The sequence below is a fragment of the Pleurodeles waltl genome, chromosome 6 (assembly GCF_031143425.1).
Source record: "Pleurodeles waltl isolate 20211129_DDA chromosome 6, aPleWal1.hap1.20221129, whole genome shotgun sequence".
In the NCBI taxonomy this organism is placed as follows: Eukaryota; Metazoa; Chordata; class Amphibia; order Caudata; family Salamandridae; genus Pleurodeles; species Pleurodeles waltl.
In genome coordinates, this window is record NC_090445.1 from 945,098,688 (window position 1) to 945,121,897 (window position 23,210).

A 23,210-nucleotide genomic window follows, 5' to 3' on the forward strand; every position below is an offset into this window, starting at 1 on the left:
TCTGTCCCTAAGTCTGATGATGAGGGTTTCCGTGTTTTATTCCTTTTTCCTGTCGCTTGGCTTCTCATAGGGCAAGTCTAATAGGATTTCAAGGTTTGTGAGTTTTATTTAAATGTCTTCGAGTTTTGAGACTACAAGACTCTATCTGACCCTTGTCTTTAGTCATGCCAGTCTCTCATTTCTCATGGCCTCGCAGGTTTCCTGCCTGTCTGTTTTAGGAACGTCATAAAGTCTTGTGTTCTGCTGGTATTATACAAGGATGTGCATTTATTTCCCCCTGCTTCACTGGTAGCATTTGACCTTTAATATCTAAAAGCGGTAGTTCCCTCTGTCCAAGAACACAGGGAAGAATAGAATACAAGTGTGTTAACATGCAAAAGCTATTTGATTACGGGGGCCTTTTCACTTGGGACTTAAACCTCCTCAAAATTAAGACTTACGCTCCTCTTCCTCCGCCTGTGTTGAGAACTTTTTTGTATTTTAGGAACCCTACACTTGGGATTCTAGATAAGAAAAAGTGAAAATGCTGAGGTCCACACAAGCCACAACACCCTGATTTCCCCCGGGGCGCTAGTTTTCAGAAACACTCAGGGTGGTTTGGCTCTCTGGTGGCCTGCTGACCTAGAGATGATTACTGTAGTCATTCATCATGGCAAGTAAGAGGAAATTGTGATTTACACTCTCTCTGCTGGCCCATGTCAAAAGTACACCAAAAGAGGGGAAATGTATCTTGATTGCCATAGGAATGAGGATACTCAAGGACCTGGGGGAAAAGAAGGCAGTTGGGATTTTAAGGCTGAGGGTATGGCCTGATGCCATGGTGGGCAAACTCCCTCCCTGATTTGTTTTCTAGTGGGCCTTCTACCATCCACTACCGCAAAAAGGGGGGGGAGCGGGCGGGGGGGAAGAAAGTAGATGCATTTTATAGGACTGGTGGTCAGGCGGGATACCTGGGATGACAGCTCTATCCTTTCTTTTTTTTCCAATTTTCCCCAGTGTTTGACTGAATTTTCAACACCCTCCCAACCTGGTGGGGGCTGACAGATGGGTAAACCACCCAATCTGTTGGGTTACTTATTTAATCAAGGATATAGCTTTTGATTGCTAATTTTGCCTTACATCATGAATAAGTTTGATTCTCTACATAGCTCCTCTTTTGCATAGACAAATATGTTTTTCCGACTGGCAATAACACACCATTTCCTCTTTGGCCAGTGAATTTAAGAAAAGTTTGCAACGTTATCATTTATCTTTTTAGAATTGCACCTATTGATGAAGCTCTATATCTGTTTCCGAGTGGTTACAAAAATGTCTTCTGTGAGGGGAGGTATCCTCACCTTGAGCTTGGCTTTCTGTGCACAGTGTTCTGTTGCTGCAGGGCCTGTGGCCAGGACCTGATCGGACCCAGATGCCAATGACCTAACTGCACAGCCCTTGGGTATGCACAACAAGCTCTGGGTGCAGGCACTGTGCCAGGGCACATGCCACTAAATTAACTGTATTCAGCCTTCTTTAGCCTGAAGAACGAACGTTCTGGGCAGAGAGCCTGACATCAAACCTTTATTCTTTCAATAATATTTCTGACATTTTCTCTAGTGTACGAGGGAGAAGTGTGATGTGCGCTATATCAAACAGTGTAGAATAGAACATTCCACATGGAGCCCGCTCATTAATTCCTACCAGGTCCATCTATTCACTCAACTTACATTAAAATCATCTCTACTAACACATGTTTTTTATGCATAACTGGTCTGAATGAATGGGGCTCAGCTTGAGTCCGCTCTATCCCCACATGCACAAGTGACACCTGGGTGTACAACCAACATTGAAAAAGTGTGATTGTACTACTAGACAGTATAAAAAAGGGCCCGGCACCGACAGTCCCCTCCTTGTCATGAATTGCTTTAACACCTCCCATTTAATACATGGTTGCCACCACCCTCGATGTAGTTGTAGCAGCAACTGCCTAAACCAGTGGGTCCCAACCTGTAGTCCGGGGACACCTGGGGGTCCGCCAAGTCTCCTCAGGGGGTCCGCGACGGCTAAGAAAATTAAATATTATTAACAGAGTAGGTCCCTAGCTTTTAATAATGGCTCTGTTGTGGGTCCTCGGATTCCAATAATAATTCAGTGCGCGTCCCCGGTTTCAGAAATGACAATGTGGGGATTCACAGAAGTCACAAGGTTGGCAACCACTGGCTTAAACTGTTGTAAAAATGTGACCAAGAGATGGAAAGGAACATTACTGAAAAGGTATAAAACTAGTTTTATAATGATCTTGATAGAGGAGATCTGTCTGCATTCACAACAGCAGAACCAGCCATCATTCCACTCGTGTTTTAAAACCTTGAAGTGCGGCACCAAAATTACACCTGACCACATTGATTGTCCCTGATGACATAAATTTCAAGTTATTTCACACATTTCACCCCTTCGATGCTCCATCGGAGAAGATATTCTCCTTCAAACACAGAGTACTGTCTGTAAGTGGGAATATCTCCAATTTACCACAATCTATTTGCAAGCCTGACTACGCACCGAATGTAATGATGTCTCTAATTACGGGCTAAATGAGTCTCAGGATGTTTCACACATAGCATAAGTCATCTGCCTAAAGAGTCACCAAAAGGTCTCCACGTCCAACACAGAGCCCAGGTCAATGATACTCATGAAGAAAGCACACAAGAGGTTCCCCTGTCAATGCAAAAATGAAGGACGTCAGCGAGCAATCTTGATATGTTCCCCATTTAATGGATATAGCATCAAGCACAGATTGTTACCCCGCACATAAAAAATGTAGCAGCTCCAGAAAGTTTGTATACAAGGCCATACGCCCTACCACCTAGGGCATATATGGCTACCCCCAAGCTTCAAGCGTTTTTCAGCAGAATGGCTGGCGCTGGCAAGTCAGAGTCATTTTGATGCAGCACAGCCATTAATGAGCGTAAATGAAATGCAGTCTGTCTCTGGGATATAAATCCAGATAGCACTGCACTTTGCATCATATGCTTTAACCTCTGTGTCAAGGATTTTGCAGGTGTTCATTATCAACATCTGATATTGAAAACGACCTATACGAAAAAGATAGTCAAGGATTTCGGGCCACTTTCCGGACAATAGTGATTATAGTTTCCAGTAACAAAGATTTCGTGTCAGTTTTGCGACAACAGTGATTATGGTCTCCAGTATCGATGGTGGGACCTTGCCTGGGCTGCTGATACATTACAAGCCTCTCGCAATACAGCGGCCAGTATTTCAGAATAGCATTTATAGAAATGCACGGGGGGGGGGGCACCATCACGAGAGCTTTGACATTAGGAAGACTGGATATGGAGTTCCCGACATCCTCAAACATTAGGAGGGAGTTAAGGGTCTGCCGTATCTCACCCTCAACCTAAGCAAACCCTATATCCTCAAATATTTCGAAACCCTGCAAGTAGAATGTTGCGTTTGGATGGTGTATGAGCATTTATAATATTGTCTAAAAAGTTATGAAATATCAGATGGTGATGTTGTTACAGATGCTCAGCACTTGAAAGGTGTCATGACTAGCTTTCAACACCCATTGTAGTTTTTTCCTCAGCCGATTCCCTTTTTGGAATGCTCTAGTTTAGGTATTTTTGCAGACAGAGCGCCTCCCGTTCTGCCATCTCTCTCTATATTTTTTGTGTGAGTCCTGCAATTTAAGAAGGTTAGACGCGTCTTTGCTTGACTCATATTCATTTTTATGATGCTTAGGCTCGCTTTGTAAAGTTGCCAATCAAGTGCATGATAGTATTATGCCTATCACCTTGGAGAGGCAAATGCTGTGAACATATGCTTTACGCATATATGAGCATCAAAGATTTTGATGTCAACCATAGATCAATGCCTGAATTCGCATATTATGCATCTTAAAATAATGCACATGTTCGATAGCCATTGGGTGCATAACCCTCCAAGCGTCTACTAGGTTGTATATTTGCATAATATGTACCAGGGTACCATTTGCTTTCAATCGGGGTTTATGAGTCTGAAATAATCTAGCCAACTATGTAGATAATTTGCGATTTTCTAAATAAGGGTTACCAATCCTCTAGAGTACACGGAGTACAATGAAAAACAACTACGCCAACCTCAAGAAGATGCAAATGAAGATAGGGATTGTCCTGAAATATGTATCTCTTGGAGCATAGCAACATCAATTATGTGCCTATCTAGACAGGCACGCACTTATCAAGTTCTGCATGGATTGTTAATGTATGTTCCAACTAACTATTCTCATTGTGGTATATGTTCAGACTGAAATGCGGCTGCATTGCTCATAGAGTTATGCCATAGGTGCGTGTGTTTTTATCACAACCCTGAACTCGAAGAATTTCTCATTTCTAATCAGACATTCAGCCCTGCTTGTATTAGAACTCCAAAACACCCTGGACCCACCAATCCCAAACCTCAGCATAGATCCCTCCCATAACCAGAAAAAAAGAAAACAATGTAGTAGACCTTGTTGCCACCACAACTGCTCTCCACTCTTGGGGGTATCAGGAAACACTCACCTGACCTTGGGCAGTACATACAGCATATAAATGTATTGGCAAGAGACCCATCCAACTCACCACCCAGAGGGTTAACCATTTCAGCATCTACCACAACTTGTAAGTCCTCAGACACACAACTACATAAAACTACACAGACATCCGTGGACTAATAACTGAGACAACTTTTTGCTATAAAGAAAAAATACATTTAGACAGTACATCCAGTGTTAACCTTGAGTCCCCAGCATGCTCAACACTTGAAGATGCCCATCTTTAAAACATAGCATACTGCAAGGCATTACACATAGTCTACTTTCACTGCAGAGGTGGACACTTTCAGTAAACAGCAAATGTGGAACGCTCCAGAAAATCATAAGCACATTTCCATAACCCAAAAAGGACGGGAACCAATCACAAAAATGTCATGCTACAGAGTACTTTGCGCTATCAATCATTGTTGCCCAACCCATCAATACTAACTCTTCGTCCCTCTCAGGAAGAACCCAGAGGACTTTTGGGCCTGAAAGTATTCCTTTCTGGGCCTGGACTCCTGAAGCAGCAGGGTGAGTTTAGGGTAAAATGCCACAGCAAAGCCCCTGAATTGTAGATCAGGTGATCCAGATCTCTTCAGATACAGAATAGCATTCCTATGGTTATGAAGGGGTGCTAATATTGGACATTAATTCTATTCGGGACGGGACCTAAGGGCTAATGATCTATGAGCTCTTTCCACAATGTATTCCTGGGAAAAAGCTTCCAGTAGGAACAGGGCTTCCAACATAGTCTCCACAAATCTCTCCATGAATTACATGAATTCAAGCTTCTGGTATTTCCATCATGCATAGATTATTGTGGTGGAAATGGCCCTCTGAGTCCTTGTTCTTTAGTATCAGAGACTTAAGTTCTCACATCAGCCTAGATAGCATGTCTGATGATCCATATGCAACAACCTCTACATCGGAGATTCTCTTCCCGTAAACAGTCATCTGCTGATCGTGTTTGACGGGTTGTCCTTTTAATTTATCCAGGAGGATAGTAGGGTGGTCTATTTTACTATCAATTCATTGTGAACGACCCTCGATTTCTCTGAGAAGCATCCAAGATGTCACTTTTTGTTGCTTGTCATCCAAATGTCCTGCCCTCTGCCGGTTATCAAACTGCAATTTCCCTTCTCACTGCTTAGTATTACCCATTGTCTTGCCCTAACCTGGACAACTGCTGTAACTTTGTTACTGAGCTCTTTGTGTAATGCCCAATCTAGAGAGGGTAATGTCGATGTAGGCAGCTTGTTATAGGAGGGTTGCCAACAGTGAATCTTCCACAAACCCAGCGCCCAACCCAAAAAAACAACAGTGAGAGGCAATGAGGTGACCACTTGGAGATCCCAGGAGGTCAGACAACCCAACCAATTGAGATCTCTGTTTCACTTCTTCTAAGCAGAGATTATAGCTGTTACCAATAGCTTGGACTGCGGCAAGGGTGCTAGGATTCATGCAATGTCGCTGAGTGCCACCACCTCCAGTTACCTATGCCTCCTCAGCTAGTTTTTCAGTCCAAAACACTACTGGAGGAGTGCCAGCATTTATACAAAATTCAGTACTTTGGCAGACTTGCAGGCAGCAATAACAAAACAAAACAAAACAATTTTACCACACCCCTGAAGAAATGTTTCTTTTAAAAAAAGTAAATTAATGACCGAAACAGAACTTCACTGTAGGGGGATTAGCAAGTGTAATCATGTGGTCCATAAAAAACCAGGGGTGTCCAGGCCCAAAAAAGCATAATGTCAAACTAGATGCTTACTTTTGCATCTATACAAAATATATATTTAATAGTCCAGACCCAGGAGTGGATCTGTTCATATAGTAGGGCCGCTGGCTTCGCCGGTGAAATCATGAAACCTACTCCTTAAAGTTGTGGTATTCGGTGTCCTCTGGTATATACACACCCGGTGGAAATTCGGTGTCGTGCAAAAAATGGGGGTCTGCCTGCCCTCCGGCCCTGATGAATTTTGTTAAAAGATTCGGTGGCAATGAAACACGTTGGCCTTTCATAATTGCTCGTCACAACATGAGTTTGCAAAGTTCCCTGTAAACAGTTTTAGTTTTCTGAATGTATGTGAGCACTCTATGTTTTTCAGAGGACCTGCCTATAGGCGACTTGCAGGGTGTTTTTGCAGAGGCATTGTGGGTGAGTTATCATACCCTCGGTGCTAGATTAAGTCACTGATCGAGGGTCATTGTGTGCTTTTTGGTATTACTACTAAGTGCCTTTCCTGCGAAAAGAAGCTCCGCCAATGATGAGAAGGATAAGCTAGCGGGATTGTTATCCAATGGCTCACAGTGGTGGTTTATGTGAGGTGACTCCTATTTTGTGTAACTGCCAAAGTAAGCACCTAGTTGATTTTTTTTTTTGGGGGGGGGGGGGGGCGGGAGGTGGCATATTAAAAAATACATCTTCAGGGGTGTGGATAGATGTGAATGGAGGGCTCCCCTTTATTCCTGAATTCCCTCATTGCTCCCCTGTTTTTTTAGATACTTGCAGGCAGCACAATAGCCTAACCCCTTTTTAATTCTGTCTTTGTGAACGGCAGCCCAAGGTAGTTCCTCAGATATAACCACCCCACCCACAGCACTTACTGACTCTCCTATGTCGTGGTCATCATGCCTGGGTGTGTCATACTACTTACACTTTTCACCAACTAATATGCCCTAAAATAGACCCAGGCAAGGAGTTTGCTCCATGTAGATCCTAGCCTCAAGACGCAGCCTCAGCATTTACAGAGCATATCAGAAATCATCCAGCCTGAGGTGCCTGACTGCACATTACTGGTCCCTGCCTGCCCACCCCACAGCGAGAAAGAGCTCCTAAGGGCCGCAGCTGTTAGCTCCTTCCTGGGTGTGCAGGCACTGCATCAGGTGTCCCCAGTTCACCACATCCAGCACAACAGGCCAAGTCAACGAGCCCACATGCCCCTCACCTAGGGCTCCTTGGTGTCTTCACAACTCCTGCAGGTTCCTCCAGCTGCAATGACACCACCGGCAAACCGGCCAGTGGTTAATGTATATTGGGTGGCAGGGAAACAGAGGAATCAATGCAGTTATTGTTGTATGGCTGGCAGAGCAGAGCTCTCTGTATACTCTACAATCCTATAACTGTAAGATAGGAAATTGCTAATTAAAAAAAGTAAAAAGAGGGTTAAATCGTCAGCTCCGCAATTGGGTGCAGGACATGACAGAATGCACAGGTGGTTGGGCACAGTGTTGGCTCACAGAGCAGGCTCTGCGTACATCTGCTGTGAAACACAGATTGGTAAGTGCAGGTTATGGCATCATACCAGGCCAAACCTCCAATTATCACTATACACAGCCAAAGGCAGTTCACATTGGAGGCTAAAGTAGGATACTCTCTGCATCAAAGTGCTAATTTGTGCAGGTGGGTGGACACAGGGTCTGGCCAAAAAGCCCTTCATCCTATCTCCACTACGCCTGTGTGTTGTAGGCAGCAGGAGAGAGACAAAAGGTTGGAGGCCATTTGTCCAACTGGCAACGTTCCTTTTAATAAAAACAAAATCCTGAAATTCACTTAAATATACACTTAAAAGAAAGTTATAGTTCATATAGTAAAAAAACCTTACATTTCCCTTAGGAGAAAACTAAGAAATGCACTGAAAAAAAAACACATTTGAAAGAAAGCTACAATTCCGTTAGTACAAATACTTTAACTTTGCACCATGGAAAAAAATAAGAAATTCATTAAAAAAACACAGTTAAAAAGGCTTCAAAGTTACATCTAAAAACCACTAAAATTCAACTGTTATGGTCTGCTACACAGACCAAAACTCATGCTTATGTCAATTCACATGATTACGACTTCTAAATCTGGCTTTATGGTTATGTTTACAAGGTATTCAGAGACTTCAGAAAAGTGCAATCTATTCTTAAAGTATATTTCCTCTTCTAATCCATAAGTTGGAAGGTTGGATCTGGGCCACAGTGAAAACAGTGCAAGTCATCAACATAGGCCAGATGGTGTGTTTACAAAACAACATAATTTTCACCTATGACAATACTAAAGGATGGTTTCATCGGATAAAAACTCTAAAACTGTGACTTCAAAAATGTTTTGATGTGCATTCATTGATAATAAGGTGAAGTCTGTTCATGATAACTTAACTGCCATTGACAGTGACACCATTGATTATATTACTGGTGATAACAAATATGATGTCATTCGAGATATTGTTAGTGATGCTACAGAAGATGCAATCTGGGATGTCAAGTGGGAGAAAGCATGAGCTATAGTTTTGCTTTAGAATGTCACTTGAACTGTTTTTTCAGTGAAAAAAAATATATATACGCTCACCCCCCACCACACACAGAATATACCATTGGTTAATGTGTATTTTGATCAACTTTACATCAAGGGATTCTGGTGGCATCATAAATGACAAGATGGCAAGATTAGGCGATTCTGCAGGTTGCCAATTTATGTGTCTGAGTGTACTTGTTTATTTTGTGGTACTTGGCTTAAAAAAGCTGTTTTCTTCAAAGTACAACAAACAATAGACACTGGCAGGAATTATAATGTTTAGGTTCTATTTACCTTTCATGAAAAAATGTTTATGAAACAACAGACAATTTAGAGAGGCAGTTTCTGCAGTATTTACTACATAATAATTAGCAACATAAAAACACAACTAAAAGTATCATTTCTATCTTCAATGGATAAGAATAGCACTGCCAGAAAACAATGTGCATAATTTGCCCTTTTTGTAGCCTAGTTTAGTTAAGATTGTTACATAATTTAATAAACATCTCGCACTATTTTGATCCTCCATATAATGTGATCCTAGGGGAACTGACAACAGTACAGTTCATAATGTGGTTTCAGGGCTGTCGTTATGATGAGGAGTTCAGCATTTCAAATGGAATAGTTTCAATTTAAATAGTTTAATATGCTAATTCTTACCACTGCTAAGTGCAGGGAGAGGCCATGAGTAACAAGAGGAGATCGCTTTATGGGTCATGATGCCCCTTCCCTCTCGCCTCCCTGAATACTGGTAATAAATATTGTTTGCAAGTGGTTTAGAAGAAGAGGCAGGTAGGTATTTACAACCAGTAATAACACCCAAATCACAAATGAGGTCTTGTCAGGTCTCAATAAATAAACCCTTGCTCAACCCTTGATAGCTTGGCTGACGAGCAGTCTGGCTTAACTTAGGAGACAGGCATGTAAAGCATGTAATATCACCAAAAAAGTAAATAAGTGAGACACAAAACAAAATAAAAATCCAACACCAATTTATAAAAAAAAAAGATCATTTTTTATCTTTAAAATGACACCAAAACTACAAAAATCCAATGTAGGGTATCGGAGATATGAATTTTTAAAAGAGTAAATGTAAAAATTTGCTTTCTAGTGCCTGAACGTGAGAAGCCCCAGCAGCGGCTATCTGGTTGCGCCGGACCAGGACAAAGTCAAAGTTTTAGGCTGACCGCAATGGAACGCAGGTCAGATATGATGAGTGATTGGGGCTGGTCAAGTTTTTACCTTTGCATTTAGTCACTTTTTTGGAGCTTTTTCTCTCGACGTCAAATGATCAGGTCTTCGGATCCTGATTTCAGTTCAACATCAGCAGCCTGCTGCAGTGCGATGCTTCAGTAAATTCCTGGAGGGGTTTGTCTACATTGCTGATGGTGAGGAGCTCCAGAGCTTTCAGTGGGACAAACCAGTGTAGTCAGGTCAAATCAGCGGCTTGACTCTCAATGATGAGCTGGTGTTCTTCTGGAGTTTTTTCCCCAAAATTGTCCAAAAGTTCCCAAATGTTGAGAACTTCATCTGAAAGGTTGTCTGAGGGTCTTGAAGAGTCTACAATACCAGCAAACGGACCAGAAGCTCTGATTTGCCTCTTGGGGTTTGGGGACTACAATTCCCACAATGCACATGGTCAATCAAAGTAAAGTCCAAGTGAAGCTGGTCAGCTGGGCGTCTCCTGTGGTGGTTGAAGCAGGTGATTTCTTCCAGCACCTTTCTCCCTGTTGCTGATCACGGAGTCCACTCCTTAACTTTTTAAGACGGACAAAGTCCTACTTTGTGAAGCTTTGAGAGTGCAGTCTTTCTGAGTGCAATCCAATGGTTCAGCAGGGCAGTCCTTCTTCTATCGGTATTTCAAAATAGGGATCTGGGGTGCAGGGCAGCTCTCTCATATTTATTCCAGATTCTGGACTAGCTAGGAAGGGGCACCCCCAACCAATGGAGTTCAAGTTGCCACCCTCTGTGATGACCACTTCCTGTGAAGTGTGGCATATCTATGTCCCAGAATAAACATATGCAAAGAAATCAAAATGGAGCAAATCTCTCCAAGGAGTTCAGGTCTAACTAACCCAACCTACAGGTGTGGGTAACTTTTCCCTACACTCCCGTTCCAGCCCATCTCCTAATCTAGTTAGAGGTACTCCCATCTGACTGGGGGTGCAGGAAGTCGAGGTGGGCTTGGTTCCTGTATTATCTATGCTTCTCCTTTTGAAGACCATTTTGGCTATCTAGGCCCCATGACCATCCTGGCATCTGCAGGCAGCAGATTTCCTCCCACCCGATATCTCTATTGTTTCAACCCTAGGGCCTCTTCACACCTATTCAGGGAGCCGCTTGGTTCAGGCTGTCAAAGGCTGGCCAGTCAACAGGGGCTGCTACTGAGCTGTTTTAGGTAACTTCAGGAAAGCAGGTTCTAAAACTACTTTCCTGAAATTGTTCAAATAAATCCAACCTTGGCAGGTTGTTGGAGTTATTGTAACTGTTATTTTGATACTTTGAATTGTTGTTCTAACTCATTCCTGCCAAATGGTAGACTTTATTAAGTATTAATAAACCCTTCCTATGTTAGCCTATGGAGCTATCAGCAGTACAATGGGGAAAAACCAAATTGGCAGTTTTACCCTCGCCAGGGCATATAACCGAAACATCTTTTATAATGTCCCTACTTTTCATACCAAGGCACTCTATCTTTAGCGCTCCTCGGGCAGACCTTAGGGATGACGTATATATAGTAAAAAGATAGTTTTAGAATTTGGAAGTACTTTTAATTCGAAAGTCAAATTTGAACGTAGTTTTATTTTAAAACCAGCCTGAAAGGCAGGGCTGCTTTTAAAATGACCGCAGACCCCACAGAAGCACACACCTAAGTGCATTAAATCCACTGGGTTCTCTAAACCTACCTGCTCTACCATATACTAGGGACCTACAGGTGGGCTGTCTGAACCAATTTTAATTACACCAATTACCATCTTCCTTTCAAACAGAGCATTGGCACTGGGCCTGGTTAGCAGGGCCAGGGCACATTAGGTGTCAGTAACCACCAGTATCAGTCAAAAATGGGGGTGATCAGGGCAAAAAAATATGACTTTCTTACATTTATCATACTATACTCTTCACATCTGCACATGTGGTTATGCCATTTCATTATTTAATGTGTGTGTGTACTTCACAAAAAACAGGATGCAAAGCGTTAGATGTGTACAGTAATTTGAAATCACATTGAAGAGACCTCGTGACCTATGGGGAATCCTTCCCTGTCTAAAGTAACTGTATAGGCAATATGTGAGGCAGCAAACAGTGTTGTTTTCACATCATGTTTGCTGTATTGTGCTAATAAACTTAAACTAAGCCTTTGCCCTGTAGTAATAAATGTGTTAATGTGTGATTATTAGTACAGCTGCTCTAAATATTGTGGTATTTGTCTACATTTATTTGCATTGCCATAGCCTAAACATATATTTATTCCCAAAGTCCAAATGTGAAGTTAAAGTGTACTATCATAGTAGAGAGAAATTGATAAGAGAAAAATCTTTCAATGCTTCACATATTGCATATTATAATGACTTTACACCTGGATACAGTTCTCGGAATGATCATGAGGCTACGTCGATATGATTTTACTGTACTTCGCAAATGCAACAGTTTGCATCCTGGTATTGTTTAAATATAATTTTTTTCTTTTAAAATAATAAACATAACAAAATGGCATGACAAAAACAATATATGCAGATGAGGCTAATGCAATATGTTATTTATTATCATTGTTGTGAGGAAGAGGAGGGGCATCATGTTAGTCATGGCCCCTCCCCTTACTCAACAATGTTCATAAAACACAAAATACAGTTCTCAAATCCATATTATTATATATATATATAATATAATATATATATATATATATATATATATATATATATATATATATATATATATATATATATATATATAAACACATATATATATATTGCCTAGAACGTTGGCCTGATCAGCCGATCTGCCTAAATATGATAAATCTGTCACTCTGCATAGTCAGCTAAGGTCAGGCATGCCAAATTTTGGAATGTTCCATGCAGGAGAAAAAGTTAAGAAAATGAGTTAAAAAAAATGTGTTTTCCTATTTTAGCTCCCACAGACAATTTTGCCTGTACCTACAGCCAAAACTACAGATGGATTCACACTACACTTCAATGTAAAACTTTACCCAGAAAGCATGCTCTCATTGGTTTGTTATAAATCCGATTACCAGAAATGTAAGTGTTTGAAAAAGGCGATGGGTGGGCTTGACAGGATTGAGGCTTTTGTATATCTTGTCCATGGAAAAAGCCAACTGTTGATTTGCAGATATCTTTTGCACCGTTTGGCCAATATGCATGAAATGATGCAGACACTTAGAATGTTGAGAATACTTTTGATATTTTCAATTTCATGCACCTCAATCAAGGAGAGGACCCACTTGAAAAGTTAGTGGCAAACAAGTGCCCATTTGCTCATATGATTGGCTCTGTGTGATGAATCTGCACAGAATTTAGCACAAACTTGAAAATATTAATGTTTTGTTAGTATGCCAGGTTTTGTGCCATGGGGAGCAAAATTAAAAGAGGGGGCGATCAGTAAAGTTTTCATTTGCCTATAACTTTGGTGCTGTTTGATGAATCTGCATTAGAGTTGGTTAGCAGGTTACACTCGGTGTAGGCATTTCATGTTTTGAAAAGATTCAATGTGAGTGGCAAAGGTAAAGGGTTAGTCAAAAACGTTAATTCACTAATAATTTTTGCACCTTAAAATGTTCATGACATTTGGTAGAGATGTAGCATGTTTTGCCTTCTCTAGGTATTTATAAGTTCATGCAGATCCATAAAAGAGGGCAGAGTTAAGGGAGAGAAAGTCTTCATTTGGGAATAACTTTGGCACTGTGCAACCAATCTGTACAAATTTTGGCAGAAGTTTGGAAGGTTTGAGTTTGTATAGGTACAGCAAATTTTATGGCATTCCATAAAAGTTGGGGAAAGTTGAAAGGGAGGAGGGCAATCAAAATTTCATTTACTCATATCTTAAGGGTTGTTTGATAAATCTGCAAACACACAAAAGGTGATGGGAGAAGTATTTGCAACAAGACTAACCACTGGCAATCGCTGGGGGTAGAATTCCAGTCCATTGATCTTTTTCCCACCATGCCACCTCAGTTTGGACCCGGCCATAGGCATCAGTCTTGACCCTGCTCCAACAGGAGAAGTCGGCACAAACTGCTAGGCAAGGGCCTTCATGAACAAGAAGACAAGACACCCCAGACCGGTTTCACTGTGGTTGGGGCTTGTCAGTCGGGTGTAGCTTGGCTCCATTGACACAGTGAGCATGGGGACCACATCTGGGCATACCCTTGAATAAATCTGCATCTTGATAAGTCTGCATCAAATGTGGAAGGCAGTTAGGAAGTTATAGCCAACGCAGGTATATCAAAAGCGAGGGGAAGATGATGGGGAGAAGAAAAGGGTAGTCAAAACAAACAAGTTATCTATCTTAGGTACTGCTTTTTCTGGTGGAAACTCTATTTAACCACAGATTCCACACCTTTAGAATATTCCCAGGCACCCAAATAAATTAAATAAAAGAAGCTAAATCAAAGAAGAAAGGAGTGCGTTCTATTTCAAACTTGGCACTTGTACACACATTGGAAGGGAAAAAAGACTACTTACTCTCAGTCAAGCTTAACAAACGTTTTGTGTTCTGTTCTAGAGTTGTGTGCCAAAGATTGACCATAATGGAACGAACACCTGTAAGACTTATCAGGACTGCAGACTCAACAGGCTTCTCCAATGATAAATGAAGTGCACTAGGAAAAAGTAAAACAACAAATGATATGTGTTAAACACTTTAATGTAAAAGTGGTAGGTTGAAGTACAAAGGTTCTTTCCCATTATCTAGAGGTTTGGAAAATTGAAACCAGTCAGAAGGAAGCCAAACCTACAGATACAAGTTTACAAATGAGGAAGCCAAAACCAGTAAAGAGTTCATATGGATGAGCAAACACTGATCATATGGAGGAGGATGTTGATTAAGAGAGAAAGGATTGCTGCATTGAGTGACTTGCTTTTCTTCTGCCTTTGGCATTTTAACATTTCATGCCAACTGGTGATGTGTCTCACTGTGCAGAATAGGTTGCCGGAGGTGATGCCCTCCATAGCTTGGCAAACCTTTACAGTATGCGTTTTTTTTTAAGAATGTCAGCCAAAAATATGATTAGAGTTCAAGACAGCTTGAAAAAAACAGGTGTTGCTGATTGAGTGTTTTAATTGACACTTCACTTTGAAAGCCACATCCATCCCACTTGGTGAGTCAGAATGCACCCAACCCAGTGACCTTGGAAGTTAATGAGATCTAAAATTGATGTGCTTTGATTGCTTGATTAAGGCAGTTCCTCTAGAGTCAGGAAGCCCTCCGAAAGAACCCTGCCTTAACCAAAATAAGTAAAATGTAACATCCTCCTAAGGTCCTTATTGTTCCACATTTATCACTAAGGGCTAGAGAGATCGAGGAGAAAGGCCAGGAAAATGAACTTGCCATAGAGGAACAAGTTACTTACCTTTGGTAATGAATTATCTTGTAGAGACAATGGGCCTCATTATGACCCTGGCGGTCACTAGAGCGCCAAGGTCACGGTCGGACCGCCGCCAAAGTGGCGGTCTGACCCCGACATTATGATTGTGGCGAAAGTGCCACGATTGGACAGCCGGCACCGCCAGGTTGCACCCAGTCGACAGCCTGGCGGTCTCTGCGGTTGTAATCCACCAGGGCAGCGCTGCTTGGAGATTACGAGTCCCCTTTCCGCCAGCCTTTGCATGGCTGTAGCCCCGCCATGCAAAGGCTGGCGGAAAGGATGTGCCGGGGGACCCATGGGGGCACCTGCTCTGCTCATGCACTTGGCATGGGCAGTTCAGGGGCCCCCATGGACACCCCCATTGCGCTTTCCACTGCCCGAATTACCAGCAGTGGAAAGTGCGAAGGGTGCTGCTGCACCCGCCGCCCTGCCACATTGGCGCCGGCTCGATTATGAGATGGCGTCAATGTTAAGGCCCTGTTCACCACAGGGACAATGGGCAGAAATGCTGTTTCCGCCCACTGGCGCTGCGGTGAACTCCTAATAGAGCTGACGGTGTTCTGGCCACACAGGCGGCCTGGTGATGGTACGAGTGCCGCCTGCCAAACTCGTAATGAGGGCCAATATCTAGCCGCAGGATCCTTACCTTTGAATTTCCCAGGCATTACACTGGATCTGGAAGATTTTTTATGAGCAGTATCCCTGTGCATTGGTAGGTAGCTTTGTTTGGTTCCATGCAATATCATTGGCATTGTACTCACTGGAAGTGATGTTGCGGTTATCTATATAGGCACCACCTCGGCATGCGGACATCAGTTACTTTCCACGCCAGGAGCAGAGAGCCATGAAGTGTACTGTCATTAGTGTGTCCAAACTAGGGCTCTGAAAGGGATCATCTCTAACCCTAAAAATCTGTCCCCAGAGTGGGGAGGAATGGGTGGGTTGCTAAGGAATCTGCAGGCTAGACATTATCCCTACCAGATAATTTGTTACCGAAGGTAAATAACTTGTTCATCTGATAGAGACATCTAGCTACAGATTCTCTATACCGTTGCCGGTGGTGGGCTGCGGACAAATTTACCTACACTAGAAAGTCATGCAGGACAGAATGGGCGAAATACCCGTCCCCGAGGACGTGACTTTCCAGGCAGTAGTATTTGGTAAACGTGTGCAGCGATTCCAACATTGCTTCCTGGCAGATGTCAACAACTATGACTCGACATGCTAAAGCCATGGTCGCAGCTTTTCCTCTGGTGGAATGGGCCCTTAAGCCGCCAGGATGCTGTTTTTTTGGCAAAAACGTAGCAGATCTTAAAACAGTGAATGAGCCATTGCAAAATTGTTCGCTTCTGTGCTGCCCATCCTTTCTTTCCTCCAACATAGCCCACAAAGAGTTGGTTGTCCACCCAGAACTCTTTTGTCTGGTCAAGGTAGAACGACAATTTCCTTTTAGGGTCCAGACAGTGGGGTCGCTCCTCTTCTCTGGAGGGATGTGGAGGAGCATAAAAGGTGGGCAGGGTGACTGACTTGCCTACATGGAATGGAGTCACCACTTTCAGAAGGAAAGGGGCCCTAGTGCAGAGCACCAGTTTGTCTAGCAAAACAGTCAGAAAGGGAGGCCTGGATGATAAAGTCTGCAGCTCACTCACCCTCCGGGCAGATGTTATTGCCATTAGAAAGGCTGTCATGGTAGGGAGCATCCGAAGGGGACAATTGTGCAGAGGCTCGAAAGGAGCACACATGAGGTAGGTGAGGACCAAATTAAGGGCCCACTGAGGCATTATGAAGGGCAAAGGAGGAAACGTTTGTACAAGCCCTTTCAGGAATCTATTTACAATAGGGGACTTAAAGAGAGAAGGTTGGTCAGGCAGCCACAGAAAGGCAGATAGAGCGGAAAGACAACCCTTAAGGTTACCCAGAGCAGAGCCCTGTTGGGCAAGGGTAAGAATGAAGAGAAGAACATCAGAAAGAGAGGCAGAAAGAGGGTTGGTAGACTTTTCTGTACACTAATTTAGACATTTGTGCCATAGGCAGACATATACAGTCTTGGCAGAGGGATGCCTGGCTGCCTAAATGACATTACAGACTTCAGGAGGAAGGGCAAAAGCGGTCAACTGTCGCCGCTCAATCTCCACACAAGAAGGCGTAGAGTGGACAGGTTACACAATGATAACTTGGGCACAGTTGTTCTTGATCTTCTTGAGAACTCTGGGCAGAAGTGGTATGGGTGGAAAGGCGTACTGGAGGCCAGAGCTCCACTCACGACGAAAAGCATCTCGAAGCACAAAACTGCTGACATCTTATGTTCCCTTCAGAAGCTAACAGATCTAACCAAGGCTCTCCCCACTGCTGAAAAAGTCCTTGTGCCACCTCTGGGTGGAGATGCCACTTGTGATCCGCTAGGCATCGACAGCTGAATTTGTTCGCCCTGGCATTCAGAGAACCTGCCAGGTGTTGAATCACCAGGGAAATGCCCTTCTGTTCTAGCCATGTCCAGAGATGCAGGGCCTCTTGACAAAGGGTCCACAACCCCACCCCACCCTGTTTGTTGCAGTACCACATGACAGTGGTGTTGTCCAAGAACACCTGCACTAGCCTTCCCTTGATGGAGGTTAAGAAGGCGCTTATCACTCAGCACTCCAGCAAGTTGATGTGGAGTCTGGATTGCGCTGGAGACCAGAGTCCTCTGATCTCTACCTCTCCATGAAGACCGCCCCATCCCAGGAGTGACATGTGTGTTACTATTGTGAGATCTGGTTGGGAAAGGGATAGGAGACTGCCTCTGACCCAATCACGGTTTGTTAGCCACCACTGCAGGCCTTTTGCAGTTCCTTTCAAGATCTGGACCATGTCAGAGAGATTCCACTGATGCTATGCCCACTGGAACTTCTGGTCCCACTGCACAGCCCGCATATGCCATCTGGCATGTGTCACTAGTGGGATGCAGGCAGCCATGAGGCCCAGCAGCCTCAGAGTCATTCTCACTGAACTCCAAGATAGAGGCTGAAACATCGGTATCATAGCCCGATTATCCTGGACTCGTTGGTCGGGAAGATAAGCCCTAAAGTGCAATGTGTCCAGAACTGCTCTGATGAAAGGAGGCATCTGAGAAGTAGTCAGGTGTGACTTCAGCAGGTTTATAGTGAACCTCAGCGAAAAACACATTTTCTTGTCTAAGGTATCCAGCCTCTTGGACCCCTTTTCAGGGGAGCAGCAGTGAACGCCCATGGGAGGCAGAGGCTTGGACTACCAAAATCTCAGGGGTGGGGTGTAAGGTGAGGAAACTTGGAACCCCAGGTGCAGGGCGATGGTGGCAGGCAACTGTCCTGTTCACAAGAGCCCCAGTGCTGGACTTGGAGCAGATTTCGAGCAGGACGTCAGTAAGTGCTTCATTAAAAAGGAGCAGGGGTTCTGAAGAGGAAGTTCCTGGCTGAAGCACTTCCATTAAGATTTTAGTCTTGAGCGCCGCCGAGGGTAGTTCGAGTACCTCCACTGCCCCCTTCACCACCATTGCATATGATACTCCCTCCTCAGCCATGGCACGGAGGGAAAGCAAACCAGTACCTGGGAGGTAGCATCTCCCAGTTCCTCACATGTCCATAGAGGACTCCTGTCCCTCTAACTGGTATTCCAAAGGGTCCAGTGACCCCTCCCATTCTTCTCTCATGCCTAGCCCCTCAGAAAATGGCTCAGGTGGCAACCTAGGACATAATAGTCCTAACAGCACCTAAATCTGCATCGATTGACGTCATTCTGACTCAGTCATCAGGGATCAGAAAGGGGCTGGTGGCGCTAGTGGGTGCCAGCAGCGCTGGGGGCAACAGCATCAGGACTGACATCAGGGAAAATCGCATTGGCATGACCAGCACCAGACCAGATCCATGATCGGATCCACAAGGGCCCATCGGAGCCAAGGCTGGAGCCATTGGTGCTGAAGTTGAAGGGCCCCCCTCTGACCGCACGGGCCGGAAGGCGCTCCTGAGGGGTTGGCCCACTCGAATATGTGGTGCATGGCATTGTAGAAGTCTTTTACCTGAGCGGGGGTTACTTCGGCTCCCAGAAATATGGAGAAATGCAGAGTTGAATGGCTCTGCAGAACTGTGCCTGGACCATCGATGTTGCGCTGTCATCAAGATGCCGTACGGACGAGGAGAAGTCGAAGCCCACTTCGACTTCTCGTGCCTCTTCCCTGAATGTCCTGAGGGCTTAGAATGGGACAAAAAGGACTTGGGGCTCCTGGAGAAGTCCTGAAACCTTTCCCTCGATCTGGACTGAGACCTCTGAGGAGATCTGTGATGCAGTTTTGCCTGCCTGGCTGCAAGCACCTTTAGGGACCCCTCCCTCAAAGCCTTCAGTGCCAGGCCCAGAAATCTGAGCATGACTTGGAGTTCTAGTCATACTCAAGACACCACTATAGGAAAATGGCTCTGTATACATATAACAAAATGAGATATAGCGTGCACAGAGTCCAGGGGTTCCCCAGAGGTTTAACAGAGGCTAAAGTAGATAATACTAATGCTCTCCGTTGTGGTAGTGTGGTCGAGCAGTTAGGCTTATCAGAGGGTAGTGCAAAGCATTTGTTGTACACACACAGACAACAGATGAAGCACACACTCAATGACTTAACTCCAGACCAATGGTTTTTATATAACAAAAATATGTTTTCTTAATTTATTTCTAGAACCACAAGATTCAAATTGCAGGTAAATACATAAATGAGTAAGTATTTCACATATGTATCAATACCATTTTGATTGGAAATGGTAAGTTGTACAGTTTTTGGATAAATGGCAATAATCTTTTTTTAAAGTTGACACTGCAATTTTCAGAACAGTTCCTGGGGGAAGAAAAGTTAGTACGTTTTGCAGGTAAGTACAACACTTACAGTTGCATCCTCTGGGAGTTAGGAAGTCACTGGTTGGGATTCACGTTAACCCAAACACCCACCACCAGCAACACAGGGCCCGCCAGGTGCAGAGGTCAAAGATGACTCAAGTTTAACATGGGCTCGTACGGAGACTGGGGGGATTCGGTTTCAAACCTTCTGGCAGGTAAGTACCCGCTGTAGGAGGCTGGCCTGGTTTGTAGTGGGTACCTTGGGTACGTACATCTTATACCAGGTACAGTTATCCCTTATTACTAAAGTAGTAGTGTTCTAGCAGCTTAGGCTGATAGAGGTAGCTATAGCAGAGCAGCTTAGGCTGAACTAGGAGACATGCAAAGCTCATGCAATACCACTTATAGTTACACAGTACTTATACCCAAGTAAAGACAATACTCAGTGTTACCAAAAATAAAGGTAGTTTATTTGGGTGACACACTACCAAACATATTTTAGATGCAGTACTCCTTCTGGAGGTAAGTATTATACTCAATATATCCATTAGACACCAAAATAAGTAAGTAATTAGACATAGAATGGTGCAAACAATAGGAAATGCTATAGAATGCAATGGGAGAAAATAGGTCTAGGGGCTACACAAACCATATACTAAGTGGAATGCGAATCACAAATTCCCCCCTAGAAAGGTGTAGTGTGTGCAGAATCACTGGGAGAGTAAGAATACAATAAGGGTAAGTAAATGATCCCATCCCAGAGCCCAGAAAAATAGGAGTAAAGTACTGCAAGTTTCCTTAGGACACACTACACCTCGTGATATGGATTATTGAAGTAACCAACCAAGTCTGCAAAGAACAACTGCTGGATTCCTGGACCTGAAGACCTGCAAAAGAAGGGGACCAAGTCCAGAAGTCAAAAGAAGTTCCAGGAAGGACAGGAGCCCCTGCCAACACAGAAGAGGGTGCAAAAGAAGAGTCCCCGGTTGGACGTAGACTGCAGGAATGCACCCTAAGAAGATGCCAGCGGGTTCCTGTGTGATGCAGAGGATGCCCCACGACGTGAAGATGGATGCAGATGTAATTTTGTGTTGGAAGTCGCCAACAAGCCTTGGGTACAACAAATATGCGTTTCGCATCTAAATGGCGCTGGCTGGACCTAGGAGGGACCTGGGGGCCTCAACTCTGTATGAGGAGGAAGAGGGGGCTCTAAGCACTTTAGAGAGCCCTCAGGATGCCAGACAGCACCCACGGGAGTCCCAGGACCCGGAGACAATTAGGTGCAAAACGTGGTTGGTGGAGCACAACAAAGGAAGGTCACACGCTGCCCGAGAACATTTCAGTGAGTTGAGCGTCACAGGATGGAGTGCTGGGGATCTGGGCCAAGCTGTGCATGATGGAATTTTGCAAATAGTGCACAGAGGCCTCAGGAGGTGAAGAAGACGCATTGCACAGGGGTACTGTCGCTCTCAGGGAAGGCAAGGTCTTACTTCCTCCAAATTGCGTCAGCAGGACCTCAGGACAGTCTATGTTGATGGAGTCCACCCTCTGTGTTTCTAGGAGCAGGCTCGTCGCTTTGAGAGGAGTCCAGGAATACCGGTCGTCGACTTGGAAGGTGCCTGCGTGAGCAGGGGGGCGACTCCATCACCCCATGGGTTATTTCTTCGGTCCTTCTGGTGCAGGATGAAGACAGGGAGTCCTCAGAGCGTGCACACCATGGAAACTGTTGCAGTTGCTGGCTGGAGCTGAAGTTGCAGAAGAAAAGTATCCCTTGTGGATACTTTGTTACTGTTACAGCGGTTTCTGGAGCAGGCTGCGGTTGATCCGAGGTCATAGGATGAAGTAGTAGTTGCAGAGGATTAATGAAGGAACTTGCAAGCAGAATCTGAAGAGAACTCAAAGGAGAGACCCTATGTAACCCTGAGAGGGGGACTGGCTACCTTATCAGGTAAAGACCAATCAGGAGGGGTCTCTGACGTCACCTGCTGGCACTGGCCACTCAGAGCCCTCCAGAGTGCCCCCACACCTTGCAAAGCAAGATGGCTAAAGTCTGGAAAACACTGGAGGAGCTCTGGGTACCACCCCTAGGGTGGTGATGAACAGGGGAGTGGTCACTCCCCTTTCCCTTGTCCAGTTTCATGCCAGAGCAGGGGACAAGGGGTCCCTGAACCCGTGTAGACTGGCTTATGCAAGGAGGGCACCATCTGTGCCCTTCAAAGCATTTCCAGAGGCTGGGGGAGGCTACCCCTTCCCAGCCTGTAACATCTATTTCCAAAGGGAGAGGGTGTAACACCCTGCTCTCAGAGGAAATGCTTTGTTTTGCCTTCCTGGGACTGAGCTGCTCAGACCCCAGGAGGGCAGAACCCTGTCTGTTAAGTGGCAGCAGCTGTAGTTGCAGTGCAAGCCTCAGAGAGCTGGTTTGGTAGTACTGGGGGTCCATAATGGAGCCCACAGGGTGCATGTAATTGGCTCCCCAATACCAGATTTGGAATGGAGGGACAATTCCATGATCTTAGAATTGTTACATGGCCATATTCGGAGTTACCATTGTGAAGCTACATATAGGTATTGACCTATATGTAGTGCACATGTGTAATGGCGTCCCTGCACTCACAAAGTCCCGGGAAAGGGCCCTGAACTATGTGGGGAACCTTTGCTAGTGCAAGAGTGCCCTCACACTTAGTAACTTTGCACCTGACCTTCAGCAAGTGAAGGTTAGACATATAGGTGACATATAAGTTACTTAAATGCAGTACAAATGGCTGTGAAATAGTGTGTGCACTATTTCACGCAGGCTGCAATGGCATGCCTGTGGAAGGGTTTGTCTGAGCTCCTTATGGGTGGCAAATGCTGCAGCCCATAAGGATCTCCTGGAACCCCAATGCCCTGGGTAGCTAGGTACCATATACTAGGGACTTATAAGGGGGGTCCAGTATGCCAATTGG

The 23,210-nt window shown here is 44.4% G+C and overlaps 1 protein-coding gene across 2 annotated transcripts in view; it reads right to left on the bottom strand.

Annotated features, from left to right (window-relative positions):
- The window catches only part of CFAP46 (cilia and flagella associated protein 46), a 1,580,346-nt gene that overhangs the window by 41,542 nt on the left and 1,515,594 nt on the right, over positions 1-23,210 (bottom strand). For both annotated transcript variants that reach the window (XM_069239769.1, XM_069239768.1), the window contains exon 60: positions 14,528-14,664. In XM_069239769.1, coding sequence (XP_069095870.1) covers positions 14,528-14,664 — 137 coding nt within the window. The remainder of the gene's footprint in view (positions 1-14,527; positions 14,665-23,210) is intronic.